The sequence below is a fragment of the Lithobates pipiens genome, unplaced genomic scaffold, assembly GCF_037356315.1.
Source record: "Lithobates pipiens isolate NorthernLeopardFrog02 unplaced genomic scaffold, aLitPip1_a1.2 Scaffold_6, whole genome shotgun sequence".
Lineage (NCBI taxonomy): Eukaryota > Metazoa > Chordata > Amphibia > Anura > Ranidae > Lithobates > Lithobates pipiens.
The window spans coordinates 10,775,453-10,795,802 of record NW_027507881.1 but is presented as its reverse complement, the minus strand read 5'-3'; the positions used below and the strand labels follow the sequence as shown (position 1 = coordinate 10,795,802).

The 20,350-nt window shown below is 49.2% G+C and overlaps 1 protein-coding gene across 4 annotated transcripts in view; it reads right to left on the bottom strand.

The window, feature by feature from the left end:
- Positions 1–2,780: 2,780 nt before the first annotated feature.
- The window catches only part of LOC143958226 (organic solute transporter subunit beta-like), a 56,477-nt gene continuing 38,907 nt past the window's right edge, over positions 2,781–20,350 (bottom strand). For all 4 annotated transcript variants that reach the window (XM_077467727.1, XM_077467728.1, XM_077467726.1 and 1 more), the window contains 2 exons: positions 15,499–15,589; positions 2,781–3,597 (listed from right to left, as the gene is read on the bottom strand). In XM_077467727.1, coding sequence (XP_077323853.1) covers positions 3,381–3,597; positions 15,499–15,589 — 308 coding nt within the window. In that variant the 3' untranslated portion in view covers positions 2,781–3,380. The remainder of the gene's footprint in view (positions 3,598–15,498; positions 15,590–20,350) is intronic.

Genomic DNA, 20,350 nt, shown 5'->3' with positions numbered 1-20,350 from the left:
GCTTAGCTAATAATTTCTTGAAACTATCGATGTTCCCCGCTGATACCACCACCTGTGGAAGGGAATTCCACATCCTTGCCGCTCTTACAGTAAAGAACCCTCTACATAGTTTAAGGTTAAACCTCTTTTCTTCTCATTTTAATGAGTGGCCACGAGTCTTATTAAACTCCCTTCCACGGAAAAGTTTTCTCCCTATTATGGGGTCACCAGTACGGTATTTATAAATTGAAATCATATCCCCTCTCAAGCGTCTCTTCTCCAGAGAGAATAAGTTCAGAGCTCACAACCTTTCCTCATAACTAATATTCTCCAGACCCTTTATTAGCTTTGTTGCCCTTCTTTGTAGTCGCTCCATTTCCAGTACAACCTTCCTGAGGACTGGTGCCCAGAACTGGACAGCATACTCCAGGTGCGGCCGGACCAGAGTCTTGTAGAGCGGGAGAATTATAGTTTTATCTCTGGAGTTGATCCCTTTTTAATGCCAATATTCTGTTTGCTTTGTTAGCAGCAGCTTGGCACTGCTTGGCATTGCTGAGCCTATCATCTACTAGGACCCTCAGGTCCTTTTCCATCCTAGATCCCCCCCAGAGGTTCTCCCCTCAGTGTATAGATTGCATTCATATTTTTGCTACCCAAATGCATTATTTTACATTTTTCTACATTGAACCTCATTTGCCATGTAGTTTCCCCTCCCCCCATTCATTTGTTCAGATCTTCTTTCCACATCAGCAGTGAGGTGAGAGGCCACCCTGCACTTGGGTGTCACTATATAGGAAGAAAACGAAAGAGCACCCCCCACCCCCCAGCACTGTCGCCTAGGACTTTATTGGTGTCACGTTGTTATGTTTATCATTTATTGTGAATGAGTCACTATTTGCATGAATTGTACTTGCAGAAGTTGCACTTTTGGACATGTTTCTACTTTATAGCTGATTCTTGGTTTGCTGCTCAGTCAGATGATGTCATGTTTTATGTTTGTTTGGCAGTTTATTGTCTTAACACTTTGCACAGTGTTCTGTCTATCTGATTAGTTATATTATATGTTTCAAGTTTATTCCACTTACCTGTAACAGTGCAGCACCGCACACTTATTATTTATATTTACTTTGGGCCACGGATTGACCATATCGGTGATTGCAGCAGTTAGTCTTTTCTGATTATTGATAGTTGCGGGATTATAACTTTATTTGTAATGATCAGGAACTATTCCTCCCACTGATACCAATGATGGGGCACTATTCCTCCCACTGATACCAATGATGGGGCACTATTCCTCCCACTGATACCAATGATGGGGCACTATTCCTCCCACTGATACCAATGATGGGGCACTATTCCTCCCACTGATACCAATGATGGGGCACTATTCCTCCCACTGATACCAGTGATGGGGCACTATTCCTCCCACTGATACCAATGATGGGGCACTATTCCTCCCACTGATACCAATGATGGGGCACTATTCCTCCCACTGATACCAATGATGGGGCACTATTCCTCCCACTGACACCAATGATGGGGCACTATTCCTCCCACTGACACCAATGATGGGGCACTATTCCTCCCACTGATACCAATGATGGGGCACTATTCCTCCCACTGACACCAATGATGGGGCGCTATTCCTCCCACTAATACCAATTATGGGGCACTATTCCTCCCACTGATACCAATGATGGGGCACTATTCCTCCCACTAATACCAATTATGGGGCACTATTACTCCCACTAATACCAATTATGGGGCACTATTCCTCCCACTGATACCAATGATGGGGCACTATTCCTCCCACTAATACCAATGATGGGGCACTCTTCCTCCCACTAATACCAATTATGGGGCACTATTCCTCCCACTGATACCAATGATGGGACACTATTCCTCCCACTGACACCAATGATGGGGCATGATTCCTCCCATTAATACCAATGATGGGGCACTATTCCTCCCACTGATACCAATGTAGGGACACTAATCCTCCCGCTGATACCAATGATGGGGCATGATTCCTCCCACTAATACCAATGATGGGGCACTATTCCTCCCTCTGACACCAATGATGGGGCACGATTCCTCCCACTGATACCAATGATGGGACACTATTCATCCCACTAATACCAATGATGGGGCACTATTCCTCCCTCTGACACCAATGATGGGGCACGATTCTTCCCACTGATACCAATGATGGGACACTATTCATCCCACTAATACCAATGATGGGGCACTATTCCTCCCTCTGACACCAATGATGGGGCACTATCCTTCCCACTGATAACAATGATGGGGCACTATTCCTGCCACTAATACCAATGATGGGACAATATTCTTCCCACTGATACCAATGATGGGGCACTATTCCTCCCACTGATAATGATCATGGGGCACTATTCCTCCCACTGATAATGATGGGGCACTATTCCTCCCACTGATACCAATGATGGGGCACTATTCCTCCCACTGATACCAATGATGGGGCACTATTCCTCCCACTGATACCAATGATGGGGCACTATTCCTCCCCAATACCAAATGCGGCGATGTTTACTCCCACTTATGATAGGAAGATTCCCACTCTCACTGGCCATGGTCCGACCCCTCTAAAGAGTGAAGGACAATAAATTGTCCCTTTATTTAGAAAGTTTGGGGACCCCCCGCCCTCTAATATATGGGGCAAAGGTGAACACCCACATGTCATTTTCTAAACTTTTCTGAGTTTAGCATTAAATGCCAACAGGGTCGCAAAGGATTAAAGAAGAACTTCAGCGTGAGTCCATACGTTCCAATACAAATTCCTCTTTATTCATTTTTAATTCTAAACTTCCAGATCCTTGTAATATAGGTGGAGCCCATGTCTGTAACAGTCGTTCTTCTTTTGAACATGATTTAAAGTTTTCCTGCAGTTACTCCAACCACTCAGAGAAACAGTTCTAAGGCATGAAGTCAACTACAGGGGGTGCCGGGGAGCCGCATTACGGACATCATTGGACATTAGCAGGAGCAGGGATTCGGGAATGTCATCTAATATATTCCTCTGTTGCTGATTAACTAAGCATTGAATTATCCGCGCTGAGATGTGTGTTACTGTATAATTATTGTCAAGGTTGTCAAAAGTCATGGATCACAATCTCAGCAACAACGGTAAAAAGTTTCAGCACGCTCCGCTGTTGTTGTGTATTTTCTAACATGGAAATGTCCTTTGAAATGGACTTATTTTGGTGTTCTGGTATGGAATACTTATGAGCAGGATAGGCAAAACCTGTAATAAAATAACGCTGTTTTACGACACTGTTCTCAACCCTAACTCTGCAAATCAAAACTACCAGCCTAGTGAACTTCAGTGCCCTGTAGATAAATACGTCCAGGTTTTTTTTTTTTTTTTACACATCCTCCTCGGGCATGTGTCTGAAGAGCGACGTGATCTGCCCGTCCTTCCACTGGACTTCGATGTCGCCCGGCTGAGGTTCCTTCTTTAGAGCCGTGTGCTCGTCTGGTAAGTCGTCTTTCTCCAAAGTCACCACAGCCTGCTTTTCAGAGGTCTCTTCCGGCTGCTTGTCAGACATCTTCGCCTGGTACAAGGCGATCATCTTCCTCTTTCTAAAGCAGGAGAATAAGTACATGTCAAAAGAAGGGGAAAAAAAAAGAACTTTTCATAAAGTATGATGAACATCGCTTGTATAAGCCCTTGTACACACGGTCGGAGAATCCGTCGGAATGTGTCCTATCGGACCGTGTCGTCGGATAATCCGACTGTGTGTGGTATGCATCGGACTGATTCCGTCTGAATATCCGTTGGACCCAATTTTCCAACTTGTTGGAAATATTTTCCGACCAACTGGTTAGATCGGACATACTCCGATCATGTGTAGAGAATTTTGATCGGACCAAGTGCCACGCATGCTCAGATCAAATTCCTACATAAAAGCTATTGGCTACTAGCCTGAATGTAGTCCCATCGTAACGAAATTACGTCATCACGTTCTGAATGATCAGATTTTTCGACAACTTAGTCCGACCGTGTGTATGCAACAGTTTCGGACAAGATCCGACGGACAAAATCTGACTGAGAAAATCCGACGGATTTGGTTGGCAGAATGTCCGACCATGTGTACAGGGGCTTAGGCCGCGTACACACGCGCGGACTGTTTGCCCAACCTTGTTCGTCAAACAGTTTCGGCAAACAGTCCGCTCAAAATTTGCATGAGCGGACTTGCCCACACACGAGCGGACTGTTTCAGCAAACTGTTTGCCAAACAGTTCGCTCAACTTTTGAAATGAACGGACTCGCCCACGTAAGGAGGAGGCAAATCCGCCCATTTCGAGCGCGTGTACAGGTAGGCGGGGCCCGCGAAGGAGACGTCGCGGGCTCCGCCGCCTGGAATGGGCTTAAAGGGGAACCCCAACGCCGAAAAAAATCGGCTTGGGGGTTCCACCAAAGTCCACACCAGACCCTTGTCCGAGCACGCTACCCGGCCGGCCAGGAAAGGGGGGCGAGCGAGCGCGCCCCCCCTCCTGAGCCGTACCAGGCCGCGTGCCCTCAACATGGGGGGTGCCTTGGGGAAGGGGGGGCCGCGCGGCCCCCCCACCCCAAAGCACCTTGTCCCCATGTTGATGAGGACAAGGGCCTCTTCCCGACAACCCTGGCCGTTGGTTGTCGGGGTCTGCGGGCGGGGGGCTTATCGGAATCCGGGAGCCCCCTTTAAGAAGGGGGCCCCCGGATACCGGCCCCCCACCCTATGTGAATGAGTATGGGGTACAATGTACCCCTACCCATTCACCTGTGAAATAAAGTACAAAAAAAAACACAACACAGGGAAAAAATATTTTATTGCACAGCTCCGGGGGGTCTTCCGTCTTCGGGGGTCTTCTCGCCGGACTCCTCCGCTATCTGTGTGTAGCTCTTTTACTAGCGGAGGAGTCCGGCTTTCTTCCTCCCCGCCGCCGGCCTCTTCTCCCGACTTCGGGGGTCTTGTCCCCCTCTTCGGTTCTTCTGCCGGGCCACCGCGCCTTCTTATAGCTCTTTTGCAGGCGGTGGCCCGGTCTTCTGTCGCCGCCGCCGCCGCCTTCCGTTCTTGTTCTTCTTCTTGTTCTTCTTCTTCTTCTCCTGGAGATGTTGACTCGACGAGCTCTCCGGCCGGAATGCCAGGGACACGCTCCGCTGCCACTTATATAGTGACAATGGGGCGGTGTCACATGGTATATGTCACATGGGTTGGTCACATGGTGACCCCGCCCCCTTACGATGTCATAGTCCCCATGTGACATCAACCCATGTGACCAACCCATGTGACATATACCATGTGACACCGCCCCATTGTCACTATATAAGTGACCGCACAGCGTGGCTCTGGCATTCCGGCCGGAGAGCTCGTCGAGTCAACATCTCCAGGAGAAGAAGAAGAAGAACAAGAAGAAGAACAAGAACGGAAGGCGGCGGCGGCGGCGACGACAGCGGCGACAGAAGACCGGGCCACCGCCTGTAAAAGAGCTACAAGAAGGCGCGGTGGCCCGGCAGAAGAACCGAAGAGGGGGACAAGACCCCCGAAGTCGGGAGAAGAGGCCGGCGGCGGGGAGGAAGAAAGCCGGACTCCTCCGCTAGTAAAAGAGCTACACACAGATAGCGGAGGAGTCCGGCGAGAAGACCCCCGAAGACGGAAGACCCCTCGGAGCTGTGCAATAAAATATTTTTTCCCTGTGTTGTGTTTTTTTGTTGTACTTTATTTCACAGGTGAATGGGTAGGGGTACATTGTACCCCATACTCATTCACATAGGGTGGGGGGCCGGTATCTGGGGGCCCCCTTCTTAAAGGGGGCTCCCGGATTCCGATAAGCCCCCCGCCCGCAGACCCCGACAACCAACGGCCAGGGTTGTCGGGAAGAGGCCCTTGTCCTCATCAACATGGGGACAAGGTGCTTTGGGGTGGGGGGGCCGCGCGGCCCCCCCTTCCCCAAGGCACCCCCCCATGTTGAGGGCACGCGGTCTGGTACGGCTCAGGAGGGGGGGCGCGCTCGCTCGCCCCCCTTTCCTGGCCGGCCGGGTAGCGTGCTCGGACAAGGGTCTTGTGTGGACTTTGGGGGAACCCCCACGCCGATTTTTTTCGGCGTTGGGGTTCCCCTTTAAGCCCATTCCAGGCGGCGGAGCCCGCGAAGTCTCCTTCGCGGGCCCGACCTACCTGTACACGCGCTCGAAATGGGCGGACTTTCCGAGCGGGAACAGTCCGCTCATTTCGAAAGTACAGCGGACAGGCCCACACACGGGCGGACTGTTCGCTCAAACACAGTTTCAGCGGACAGTTTTTCGGAATTTCCGAAAGACTTTGTCCGTCCAACTGTCCGCTGAAACTGTCCGCTGAAAGCCCACACACGAGCGGACTGTCCGCCCAAACACTGTTCAGCGGACAAGGTTGGGCGAACAGTCCGCCCGTGTGTACGCGGCCTTAGAGGCATCCATCAACCTAGGGTTCCTCTAGAGCAGTGGTCTCCAAACTTTGGCCCAGGGCCCTTAAAAATGGGATTTTTATATACAGCTTACCTGTAAAATCCTTTTCTTGAGAGTACATCACGGGACACAGGAGCTTCATTACATAGTGGGTTATATAGGCACCTCTGGTGATTGGACACTGGTTGACCCTAATTAAGGAGAATTCCTCCCCTATATAACCCCTCCCATCCGGGAGGCACCTCAGTTTTGTAGCAAAGCAATAAGAACCACGTAAAACCCAAGAGGGGCGGGAGCCCTGTGTCCCGTGATGTACTCTCAAGAAAAGGATTTTACAGGTAAGCTGTATATAAAAATCCCATTTTCTTGATCATACATCACGGGACACAGGAGCTTCATTACATAGTGGGATGTCCCAAAGCAATGCTCAGGTTGAGGGGAGGGAGACACAGATCATAAGCATAGACCGCCAGGGACCTGAGGACCTAAACTGCAGCCTGCAGTACACTGCGCCCGAAGGCGATATCCTCTTGCCCTCTGACATCCACCTGATAGAATCTGGTGAATGTGTGGATTGATGACCAAGTCGCAGCCTTACAGATCTGAGCCAGGGAGGCCTGGTGATGCACTGCCCAAGAAGCACTGACAGCCCTAGTAGAGTGCGCTTTCACCTGAAAAGGAGGAATCTTCCCCTTTAAGCTATAGGCCTGAGAAATAACCTGTCTGATCCATCTCGAGAGAGTGGACTTTGACGCTGCCTGACCCCTTCTAGGGCCTTCTGGCAGAATAAATAAGCAGTCAGTTTTTCTTATCTGAGCAGTTGCTTGAAGATAAAGACTGATTGCTCTAACCACATCTAAAGTGTGTAAGGATTCTTCCTCTATGGACTGAGGATTTGGAAAAAAGGATGGTAGGATTATATCTTGATTCAGATGAAAACCTGAAACCACCTTAGGTAGAAAGGACCTGTTGGGACGCATAACCACCCGGTCCTTATGGATAATTAGATAGGGCTCTTTACAAGAAAGAGCTGCCAATTCTGATACCCTTCTAGCCGTGGATATGGCTACTAGGGAGACTAGCTTCTTTGTCAAGAGGACTAACGAAGCAAGATGCAAAGGTTCAAATGGTTGGGCTACTAAGGCCGAGAGAACCAAATTCAGATCCCATGGGCATACCGGAGGTCTGACTGGCGGTCTCATCCGCATAGCCCCCTGGATAAAGGCCCGTATCAGGGAATGTGATGCAAGCGGTCTTTGAAAAAAAGACCGACAGGGCCGAAATCTGCACCTTGATGGTGCTTATGGCCAAATTCAATTCAAGGCCTGATTGGAGAAAGGCCAAGATTCTGCTAATGACATACCTTCTGGGATGCCATCTCCTGGGTTCACACCAGGAAACATATGCCCTCCAGATCTTGTAATAGATACGCCTGGAGGCCGGCTTTCTGGCATTGACCAGAGTGGAAAGGACTGGCCCCGAAAGACCACGGTCTTTTAAAATGTGGGTCTCAGCAGCCAGACCGTCAAATTCAGACTGCGTAAAGCAGGATGGTAAATTGGGCCCTGCGAGAGCAGATCTGGCCGGAGGGGGAGGGTCCATGGCCTGCCCACTGCTAGCTTCATGATTTCTGCGAACCATGGTCGCCTGGGCCAAGCCGGGGCCACTAGAAGGACCGACTTCGCCTCCCTCTTGACCCTTCCCAGGAACCGTGACAGTAGCGGGTTCGGGGGGAAGGCATAGATCAGATTGTACTGATTCCAGGGAACCGTCAGAGCATCTGACCCCTGAGCAAGTGCATCTCTTGTCCTTGACACAAAGTTGTCCAGTTTCCTGTTGAATCTGGACGCAAAAAGATCCACATCTGGAGTGCCCCATTTGTAACATATGTCTCGAAACACATCGGGGTGCAGAGCCCATTCTCCTGGGCACAACTGCTGGCGGCTGAGATAATCCGCCTGCCAATTCTCCACTCCTGGGATGAAGACTGCAGAGAGGCACGGAACATGCTCTTCTGCCCAGACAAGTATGCGATTCACCTCGTTTTGGGCCACCAGACTTCTGGTACCGCCCTGGTGATTGATATAAGCCACCGCGGTGGCATTGTCGGACTGAATCTGAACCGGGAAGCCTCGCAGTCTGTGAGACCACTCTCTGAGTGCCATGTAAACTGCCCGAATCTCTAGGATATTTATGGGCAACAGACTTTCGGTCGCAGACCATTTTCCCTGCGAGCATGTTCCCTCTAATACGGCTCCCCAGCCTGTCAGGCTGGCATCCGTTGTGACAATCTTCCATGAGAGGGGAAGAAATGTTTTGCCTTTTAGCAAATTTCTGGTTTGTAACCACCAAACCAGACTCTTGCGTGCCCGGGGGGATAAACGCATAGGAAGATCCAGGGATTGGGGCTTCCTGTTCCAAATCGCAAGGATGCATCTTTGCAGGGGCCTTGAGTGGAACTGGGCAAATGGGACGGCCTCGAATGAGGCGACCATCTTTCCCAATAGTCTCATACATAGACGAATAGAGGGAGATCTTCTGCCCAGAACTAGGCGCACCAGATCTCCAATGGCCAAGGCCTTTGGCCCTGGAAGGAACACCCTGCCCTGAGCGGTGTCGATAATGAGACCCAGGTAATCCAACCTGGTGGTCGGTTGCAGAGACGACTTTTCTAGGTTTATAATCCAACCTAGGCGGCCCAGATGTTCTAGCGTACTGGTGACGCTGCGACTTAGGCTCGTTATAGTTCTCTCTACGAGAAGCAAGTCGTCTAGGTAAGCCATGACGGCTATGCCCTGAACTCTTAAAGTTGCTAAGAGAGGGTCTAGAATCTTCGTGAAGACTCGGGGGGCCGTGGCTAGGCCGAATGGCAGGGCCACAAATTGAAAGTGGCGTTGCTCTACCGCGAACCTTAGGAACTTCTGGTGCGCGGGAAATATTGGCACGTGGAGATATGCATCTCTGATATCTATTGATGCCATGAATTCTCCTCCCTGCAGGGAGGAAACCACAGTGCGTATAGACTGCATCCGGAAGGTCTGGATGTGTAGAAACCGGTTCAAGTCTCTCAGATCCAAGATAGGTCTGACACTTCCGTTTGGTTTTGGGACGGTGAAGAGATTCGAATAAAAACCTGAACCCTGATCTTTCGGGCTCACCTCTACTATCACACCTTGGGATAGTAACTGATCTAAGGCCAGGAGTAGCGATTTCCGCTCTATTGGATCCTTGGGGATCCTTGACCTTAGAAAACGAAAGGGTGGAATCTTCTGAAATTCTAGCCTGTAGCCCAGAGATACCGAAGAGATCACCCATTTGTCCTGAATCTCCTCCCGCCAGGCGCCTGCAAACTGCAGGAGCCTTCCCCCCACTCGGCCGAGCGGGGGCGCCCCTTCACAAGGAGGTCTTGGAGGTTTGCTTGGCAGGCTTCCGCCCCCAAGTCTTTTTCTGTCCCTGGGCTCGGCCCTGAGGCTTTCTAGCAGCGGAGGGCTGGGAAGGCCGTCGCCACTGTTTAGAGCTTGACGCTTCGGGAGAAAGAGTACGCCTGAATGAGGGACGCTTACTCTTCTTGACTGGAAGGAGTGTAGATTTACCTCCTGAGATATTTTGGATGAATTTATCTAGTTCCTCTCCAAACAAACGTTCCCCTTTAAATGGGAACCCAGCCAAATGCTTTTTGCATGACATCTCAGCGGCCCAATTTTTTAGCCATAGAGCCCTACGCATGTGTACCAACATAAGGGACAAACGGGATGCTTGTTGGACAGAATCCAAAATCGCATCAATTATGAAACATAAGATGTGAGGCATCTCTGCATATTTCACTACTTCCTCGCTGGGGAGGAGTTCAAACATTTGTTTGACCTGTTCCTTAAGAAACTGACACAATCCTACGGCTGCGACTGTAGGTTGCACCACAGCGCCGGCCATGGAAAAGGAGGCTTTTAACAAGGTTTCCAGCCTTTTGTCAGCTGGATCCTTAAATACCTGCGCATTATCCAAAGGACAAGTTAGGTTTTTATTCACACAAGAGATAGCCGCATCAACAGATGGGGCCCCCCATTTCTTGGTGAAACTTTCCTCCACGGGATAATTCATAGAAAACCTCTTGGGAGGAGTAAACAGTTTATCGGGATGTCCCCAGTCCTCATACATCAAGTCAGCCATTAAAGGATGAATTGGGAAGGAACAGGCAGTCTGTGGGGCTTTCCTGACTCCCAGGGAAGAGACAGAGGATGTAGCGACTTCAGCAGGCGGCATTCTGAACGTGGTACGCACCAATTCAGTGTAATACTGCACCTGCTTTCTGAGTGCCTGGGAGGAGGGGACTAGCTCCTCATCCTCTGACTGATCCGACTGCTCATGATCCCTTTCTAAAGATAGGGATCTCTCCTCATTTTCAGAGCAACTGTCTGAGAGAGGGATTTCAGCAGAGGGAGGGGATCTACCCCTTTTTCTGCTATCTTTTAGGGAAGCAGAAATAAAATTCATTATCCTCCCTTCAAAACTCTCCAATGAAGCCCTAAGGGAGTCCTCAGTGACATAGACCGGGGCTGCGACATTAGGAGAGGCTGCAAAGCCTGAAAGGGGCACTGACTCGTCTTGAGATGCAGGCTCCACTCTTGCAGAGGGGGATGGTAACCTGCATGCACCCTTGGAACCCCTGGACCTAGGCGGTGATTTGCCAGTGCTTTTGTTACCTGCCCCTGAAACCCTCTTACGAGGAGACATAGTACTGAGCTACAAAGCAGAGTTACTAATGTAAAATGCAATCACTTATTTGTGCTTAAAGTCTCACAATAAATCAATATTAGCTTAACTGCACAATATGATGCCGAGTAGGTGTCTTAGGGTTTGCCTGGATCCAATCCCACGGATGCTTACAGCCCACAGCTCCTGTGCCTCACCTTACAGTCCCCTGACGCTCTGGGCTTTTAAATCGGCCGTTTTGGCGCCTGCATTACAGCATAGAGCACCTGATTGTGCACAGCTGGCAACCACACCCCCCCCCTTACCCCAATAGGCCGGGAGCGCGCCCGGCGCGCGTGCACGCGCCCGCGCGCGTGCACGAGGACCGCGGGATCCGGGGGGGAGGAGGAGAACCCAAAAGGAGTGACCTGGGACCCCCTGATCTGCGTGGGACCCCTTTTTTACCTTTATTGTGGCAGGGACTGCAAGGAGACGTGAGAGCTGGAGAACCAGGCACTTCACAGAGCGTGTTAGTATTGAAAGGCATGTAAGTATGCATCAGGCTGCTCTTACTCCATCTAGTGGTGGAAACCAGGTAAGACATACAACTACTCACAGTGAAGAAATCCATTCATATATTAAATATATAGGATGACTTCCCCTACCTGTTCCCCGCCGCAGGAATTGCTGTGTTCAGACCAATTCCAGCCTTCACCCATCACGGCGGGTATTGTTAGCCAACCTTCAGGCGTATCTGGGGTTCTTACGAAAAGATCCTCCTACCTGGGCCTTGTAAAAAACTCTGCCAGAAACTTACGGGCGCCCTGAGTCAACAGTACCCCAAGTCTGGTTGTCCCAGAGTCCAGTCTTCCAATGGAGAGGACTTACAGGCAAAACCTCGTGTCTTCGGCAAACGAGGCCCGGGTACCATACCATCTTGGGAGTCAAATATCGGCCCGAGGTATGGATCCGGTTTGTTGTAGCCCTTCGGCCCTCGCCGGGACCCGCATAGAGCTAAGTTTTACGTGACCATCGACCAGACACTGGCGAAAAAACTGAGGTGCCTCCCGGATGGGAGGGGTTATATAGGGGAGGAATTCTCCTTAATTAGGGTCAACCAGTGTCCAATCACCAGAGGTGCCTATATAACCCACTATGTAATGAAGCTCCTGTGTCCCGTGATGTATGATCAAGAAAAGGGACTCCATTGTGCCTATGGGGCTCTTGAACGTGGGTCAAAGCTGTACATGAAGTCTGAACGTCCAAGCCAATTAAAGAAGTAGCCTCTTGCTTGCTTTTATCCAGCCCTTGGGGCATTCCTACCCCTGAAAAAACGTGAAAATTACTGCGCTAAAATTTCGGTGAAAACTTACGTACAGCAGCTACATACAAATGTGACGAAAATTCCTAAAAACTAAAAGGGACAAATATAGCGCTAAATAAAATAGAATATATATAGTGAAATATAGAAAAAGAGTCCACTAGAGTTCATCAAAATGAATAATGGATTCTCGGAGCTGGAAGATCAATCCTGCATGGGGGAGAACGGCAAACAGTTGTGCATAGATGAATAGTAAGATCCAGATAAACTGGTATGATGAAATACTCTTACCGGAAAAGATGGACCTGTGTGTCAGCGACACCAGATCATACGACACCAGACAATATACGACACCAGATCATACGACACCAGACAACATACGACACCAGATCATACGACACCAGACAACATACGACACCAGATCATACGACACCAGACACCAGACAACATACGACACCAGGTCATACGACACCAGACACCAGACAACATACGACACCAGGTCATACGACACCAGACACCAGACAACATACGACACCAGATCATACGAGCATGTAGCAATAATTGCTTGGAGCAGCCGACTCTGTGAGATCCTTCACCATCCACAAGCGTCCAAGGGGATCGGCGGACCAAAACGTTAACAAAACGTTAACAGCCAGGGCATCCAAAAAGTGTTTTCTCAAATCGATCAGTAAGCATAAGAGGCGAGTAGCATGTAAAAACATAAAAGAAAAAGGCTGCCAATGGTGTAGAATCAAAGGTATCAATTGGCGTTTTTATTTCGAAAAATGCCAAATACATAAAATGGGTATCAAAAAAATATGTGATCACATGGTTAAAAAGCAATATAGGAATCGTAAGAAGCAACCCTACGCGTTTCGTCCGAAATAGGACATCAACTGATGCCCCAGTTGAGAAACACTTTTTGGATGCCCTGGCTGTTAACGTTTTGGTCCGCCGATCCCCTTGGTCGCTTGTGGATGGTGAAGGATCTCACAGAGTTGGCCTCTCCAATCGATTATCGCTACATACTCGTATGATCTGGTGTCGCTGACACACAGGTCCAACTTTTCCGGTAAGAGTATTTCATCATACCAGTTTATCCGGATCTTACCATTCATCTATGCACAGCTGTTTGCCGTTCTCCCCCATGCAGGATTGATCTTCCAGCTCCGAGAATCCATCATTCCTCCCTCTGACACCAATGATGGCTGATTGGCTGATTGGCAGATTGGCTGATTACCCAATCTGGTTTATGAACTTTGGACTGGCTGACTACCCGATCTGGCTACAGGACTCTGGCTATGCTTAACTACGCTTTTTCCTATTTACCTTTTTATTTTTATTAATAAACTAGTGTGATTTGATTGTACTTCTGTCTGTTTCATGGTTCCTGACATAATGGGGCACTATTCCTCCCACTGACACCAATAATGGGGCAGTATTTCACCCATCAATGCCAACAATGGGACACTATTCCTCTCACTGACACCAATAATGGGGCACTATTCCTCCCACTGACACCAATAATGGGGCACTATTCCTACATAGTTACTAAGGTTGAATAAAGACACCAGTCCATCCAGTTCAACCTGAGTGAGTGTCTACAATTGTCCCTATCCCTGTACACAGGGGTGGACTGACCATTCGGCCACTCGGGCACTGCCCGAGGGCCCCGGGCCACTAGGGGGACCCACCAGGGTTGCCAGCCTCAGTAGAACCAGGGACAGTATGTAAAAATCTGTGTTTTTTTTACATCTGTCTCTGAAATGTCCCTTACCGGCATACTTTTGGTCTAAAAATCCAGAGATTATAGCTGCCCCACCTCTCCAGTACCTTCTCAGCCAACAGAAACATGTCTGTGTATACTGTGTGTGTATACTGTGTGATTGTATACTGTGTGGCCCCATGGGCTCTGATTGCCTGGGGGCCCCATGATCTCCTATTGCCTGGGGGCCCCATGAGTTGTCAGTCCGCCCCTGCCTGTTCATTGCACACTCAAATCGGTCCCTACCCTCAAGGAGCCCACGATCCAAGGTCCTCATTCATATACTAGGGCCAATTTGGGACAGAATCCAATTGGTCTACCTGCGTGTGGAGTGTGGGAGGAGGCTGGGGTGCCAGGAGGAAACCCACAGGGAGAACATGCAAGCTCCAGGCAGGTAGTGTCGTGGTTGGGATTTGAACCAGTGACCCTTTTTACTGCTAGGCGAGAGCGCTACCCACTACACCACTGTGCCGCCCTGTCCTCCCACTGACACAACCGAAGGGACACTATTACTCTGCCTGATACCAATGATAGGGCATTGTTTACTCCCACTGACACAAGAGCACTTTCTTCTCCCACTGGCCACAGTTTGGCTCCCCTAAAGTTTAAAAAAAGGAATATGGCCCTTTAGAAAGTTGGAGACCCCTGCTCTAGAGCAGTGGTTGTCAACTTTTGAGCTACAGGGGGGCTCTAAAGAGGCCCCTGACATCCCTAAAGGGCCACACATAACATTCAATATATGTAATGCTTGAGAGAACTGTCAGATACTGCAGACCTAATAGAGGAAATAAGGGTCAGAGAGCGAGGACAGGATTCATGGTTGGCTGGGTATAAGCTGCATAAGACAATAGGAAACTGGGAAGATGTTACATGAGGCTGGTAGAGATCAATGCTATTACCCTAATCAATGTTCCCACTTCAGACTGAGGTTCGAGTGCCGCACATCATATACCAAAGGACCAAAGGTTGGGCACCAGGGCTCTAGAAGTTGCTAGGGTTTCCCTGAGCTTTGACTGATTGACCTCCCATTAGATGTTACCTGGATAATTTTGGGTCCAACACTACTTGACAGAGCCAGCGGCATGGCACCAATGATCTTTTTTTTTTAGCTTTTTTTAAGGGTGGCATTCTTCCTGCTGACTACTAATGGTAGCAGCATTTTTGCCACTGACCCCCATTGAACTGGTTTTAGTAAGGGTTCCCCTGACATCTACAAATAATTTTGGGGTTCCTCTGGGGTAAAAAGGTCAAGAGAGGCTGCTCTAGAGAATATTATAAACCTACCTGTTGTTCAAGATGTTTTTGCTCAGAAGAAAGAGACCCAGGAACAACCCAAAGAAGGCCAGGGCAATGATGACATAGTTCCATACAGTGACTGTAAAAATAAAAAAAAATGGTTACACCACAGATTTAAAAGTAAATCTCATCTGCTCTAAAAACATGTCTAGGTAATACTAGTGCTGAAAGTTTGCATCAATTTTTAAGGCTGGGCTCACACCATTGCAAAGTGAATGCGGGATCTCTGCATCCAGTTCGCAATAGCAGGAGATTTTGACTGGCTAGTCTATGAAGGCAGTTCACATATCTCTGCAGTGGGTCCGGTGCATTTTGAACAAAAATTATGTGCATCCTTTGGTCCATTTCAGGTCCGAATTCAACCCAAAATTCGGGCTGAAATCGGACCTGAGATGGTGAACCAGCACGCACCGGACCCCTGCTTTTTTGCAACTTGTGTCCCATTGGGGAGATTTCACTTCACATTCTGTCCCATAGCCAAAACAGGAGATGAGAGAATGAAGGAATCCCTGGTTGTCCCCAGAACTAGTTTCCCGATTGGAAGATTTCCTCTCCATTCCTGGACTTTCTTTCACACTATGGGGGTTGATTTACTAAAGGCAAATCCACTTTGCAATACAAGTGCACTGCAAGTACACTTGAAAGTGCACTTGCAGTGCACGTGGAAGTGCAGTCGCTGTAGATCTGAGGGGAAGATCTGAAATGAGTGGAAGCTCTGCTGATTTTATCATCCAATCATGTGCAAGCTAAAATGCTGTTTTTTATTTTGCTTGTATGTCCCCCTCAGATCTACTTTTGATTGCACTTCCAAGTGCGCTGCAAGTGGATTTGCTTTTAGTAAATAAACCGCTATGTGTTAATGGCCACCAGAACAAATAGAGAGGGTGAATGGGGGCACAGACAGAAACAAAAAAACTTCACAGGTGTTCTAATCCCCCTCCACCAGTGGTGCAAAGCTATGGGAAGTGCCATGTCAATGCAACGCGCTTCATTGGCGGGGTTTGGAGATGCTTTGCGGTGCAATCGATCGCGCCGACCAGTGCTTTGTTCTCTGTGTGAGAACAAAGTCACTTCTGGCGGGCTACAAAAATATGGCTGCTGTGAGGACTAACCCCCTTGTGTTCAGTGGAGAAAGGAGGCCCCTCCCTAATCACCCTGTGTGGTGCACATTCCCTCTGCTGATATTTCACTTAATCCCCCCAATCGGGCTCCTACAAAATTGAAAGAATAATAAAAAATAAAATAATAAAAATAAATAACTACTGACGCTGTCAACTGTCCTTCTGACACCAACTTCTGTCCTACTGACACCACCCACCATAATACAGGACCGAGTTGGAGGCTGCAGACATGATACAGGAGGGGGTTGGAGGCTGCAGACATGATACAGGAGGGGGTTGGAGGCTGCGAAGTGTGGGTATGATACAAGAGGTGGTTGGAGGCTGCAGACATGATACAGGAGGGGGTTGGAGGCTGCGAAGTGTGGGTATGATACAGGAGGTGGTTGAAGGCTGTAGACATAGTACAGGAGGTGGTTGGAGGCTGCGAAGTGTGGGCATGATAAAGAGGTGGCTGGAGGCTGCAGAAATGATAGAAGAGGTAGTTGGAGGCTGCGGAGTGTGGACATGATACAGGAGGGGATTGGAAGCTGTGGAGTGTGGACATGATACAGGAGGGGGTTGGCGGCTGCGGACATGATACAGGAGGTGGTTGAAGGCGGTGGAAATGGTACAGGAGGTGGTTGAAGGCTGCGGAGTGTGGGCATGATACAAGAGGTGGTTGGAGGCTGCGGACATGATACAGGAGGTGGCTAGAGGCTGAAGACATGATACAGGAGGGGGTTGGAGGCTGCGGACATGATACAGGAGGTGATTGAAGGCTGTAGACATGGTACAGGAGGTGGTTGGAGGCTGCTTACAATTGTGTAGCTTGGCCGGTCGGGAGGCATGTCCGCTGATATGCTACTGACTTCAAGGCAGCCCAGAGCCAACTGCTGTCCAAATAGCGCCAGGCAGTGCCATTATGCCATTAACTCACTACGCATGTGGAAGTGGCCGAGCATGTATGAGTTTGCCCAAGCCAGCCAGGCTTTGGAACTGCGCAAAAGCAGTTCCAACGTCAGCCCACAGCCATATTTTTCAAGGGCAGCTGCAGTCTGTTAAAAACGGATTGAAATGTATGGGCAACACTGTGTGGACACCTTGCTCCGGGGGGGGGGGGGGTGACTATGCTAACGTTATCTCTGTTTTAATACATTTGGGGTGCACACCCTAATGCAACAGGCTGCGCACTCCTATGGGCTTATGTTAAGGTTTATCATCACTTTAAATGTTTATAACCTCTCTTCAGTCTTTCTTGGGTAGGGGGTCGCTGACTTGGACTTTCCTCTGCAATGCAGGACCCCAGTTGACATTAGCCAATGGTGGGTATAGTGTAAGGTAACCAGATTTTTTAAATGAAATCCGGGGACATATTTTTTTTTTTTTACTAGTAATGAGTAAAGAGCTATCAGTGGCTCTCTGTCCACCGCCGCCACCGCCTGCTTCACAGCCTGTCAAGTCTTACTTTCTGGGCCCCGGCTACTACTGGGTAGGGAAGAAGATCACTCCACCAGGGAAGGCAAGAAGATAAGCAGGCAGGCGGCTGGCCGAGACTTGAGCCAAGGCGGAAGAGCATGCGAGCAGAGCTGAATGGGCATGCACCTGAAACTGAAGAAATATTCCCTCCGCTCCGACCAGCACATGATCATCAGAGAGGGGCACAGATAATGGAAAAAATTACACCTTCCTAAGCTAGTAGGAGCAGTGGAGTGGGGGGTGTAATTCAGATTATATTTTTATTCTGCACTGCCTGTCTTTGAAATTGCCCCAACCCCTGTTCAAATCCAATCCGGGGACAAAGCTAGGGACAGACTTGGTCCGGGACAGTGTCCTCAATCCAGGGACTGTCCCCGGACACCGGGGATGTCTGGTCACCCTAGTATAGTGTGCTCAGGACATGCTTGTTATTCGGGGGAATATGGACACATATAATACAAAGAGGCAATGAGGACCCTTAGTTTTGGAAGAAATAAGCCGATTACTAGGCTTGTGCAATTCGTTTCATAACGAATCATAACTAATCTAAATTCGACCAAATTTTGCATCTTGCGGACATTTGGATGCAAAAAAATAACGAATTTAACTAATATGAAAGAAATTATAGCAGATATAATGAATGAATTCAACATGATTAAACTCAAAGTAAATCTTACAGTCCAATCAGCTGATTAATTTTGTGCTGGAGGTATATAATATATTTCTTGATCATACATCACGGGACACAGGAGCTTCATTACATAGTGGGTTATATAGGCACCTCTGGTGATTGGACACTGGTTGACCCAATTAAAGAGAATTCCTCCCCTATATAACCCCTCCCATCAGGGAGGCACCTCAGTTTTTTCGCCAGTGTCTGGTCGATGGTCACGTAAAACTTAGCTCTATGCGGGTCCCGGCGAGGGCCGAAGGGCTACAACAAACCGGATCCATACCTCGGGCCGATAATTGACTCCCAAGATGGTATGGTACCCGGGCCTCGTCTGCCGAAGACACGAGGTTTTGCCTGTAAGTCCTCTCCATTGGAAGACTGGACTCTGGGACAACCAGACTTGGGGTACTGTTTACTCAGGGCGCCCGTAAGTTTCTGGCAGAGTTTTTTACAAGGCCCAGGTAGGAGAATCTTTTCGTAAGATTCCCAGATACGCCTGAAGGTTGGCTAACAATACCCGCCGTGATGGGTGAAGGCTGGAATTGGTCTGAAATCAGCAATTCCTGCGGCGGGGAACAGGTATGGGAAGTCATCCTATATATTTAATATATGAATGGATTTCTTCATTTTGAGTAGTTGTATGTCTTACCTGGTTTCCACCACTTGAGGGAGTAAGAGCAAGCCTGATGCATACTTACATGCCTTTCAAACAAACACGCTCAGTGAAATGCCTGGTCCTCCCAGCTACTCACGTCTCCTTGCAGTCCCTGCCACAATATAAGTTAAAAAGGGGTCCCACGCAGATCGGGGGGTCCCAGGTCACTCCTTTTGGGTTCCCCTTCCCCCCCCCGGATCCCGCGGTCCTCGTGCACGCGCGCGGGCGCGTGCACGCGCGCGGGCGCGTGCACGCGCGCCGGGCGCGCTCCCGGCCTAATAGGGAAAGGGGGGGGGTGTGGTTGCCAGCTGTGCACAATCAAGTGCTCCAGACTGCAATGCAGGCGCCAAAACGGCCGTTTTTAAAAGCCCAGAGCGTCAGGGGACTGTAAGGTGAGACACAGGAGCTGTGGGCTGTAAGCATCCGTGGGATTGGATCCAGGCGAACCTTAAGACACCTACTCGGCATCATATTGTGCAGTTAAGCTTATATTGATTTATTGTGAGACTTTAAGCACAACAAAGTGATTGCATTTTACACTAGTAACTCTGCTTTGTAGCTCAGTACTATGTCTCCTCGTAAGAGGGTTTCAGGGGCAGGTAACAAAAGCACTGGCAGGTCACCGCCTGGGTCCAGGGGTTCTAAAAGTGCATGCAGATTACCATCCCCCTCTGCAAGAGTGGAGCCTGCATCTCAAGACGAGTCAGTGCCCCTTTCAGGCTTTGCAGCCTCTCCTAATGTCGCAGCCCCGGTCTATGTCACTGAGGACTCCCTTAGGGCTTCATTGGAGAGTTTTGAAGGGAGGATAATGAATTTTATTTCTGCTTCCCTAAAAGATAGCAAGAAAAGGGGTAGATCCCCTCCCTCTGCTGAAATCCCTCTCTCAGACAGTTGCTCTGAAAATGAGGAGAGATCCCTATCTTTGGAAAGGGATCA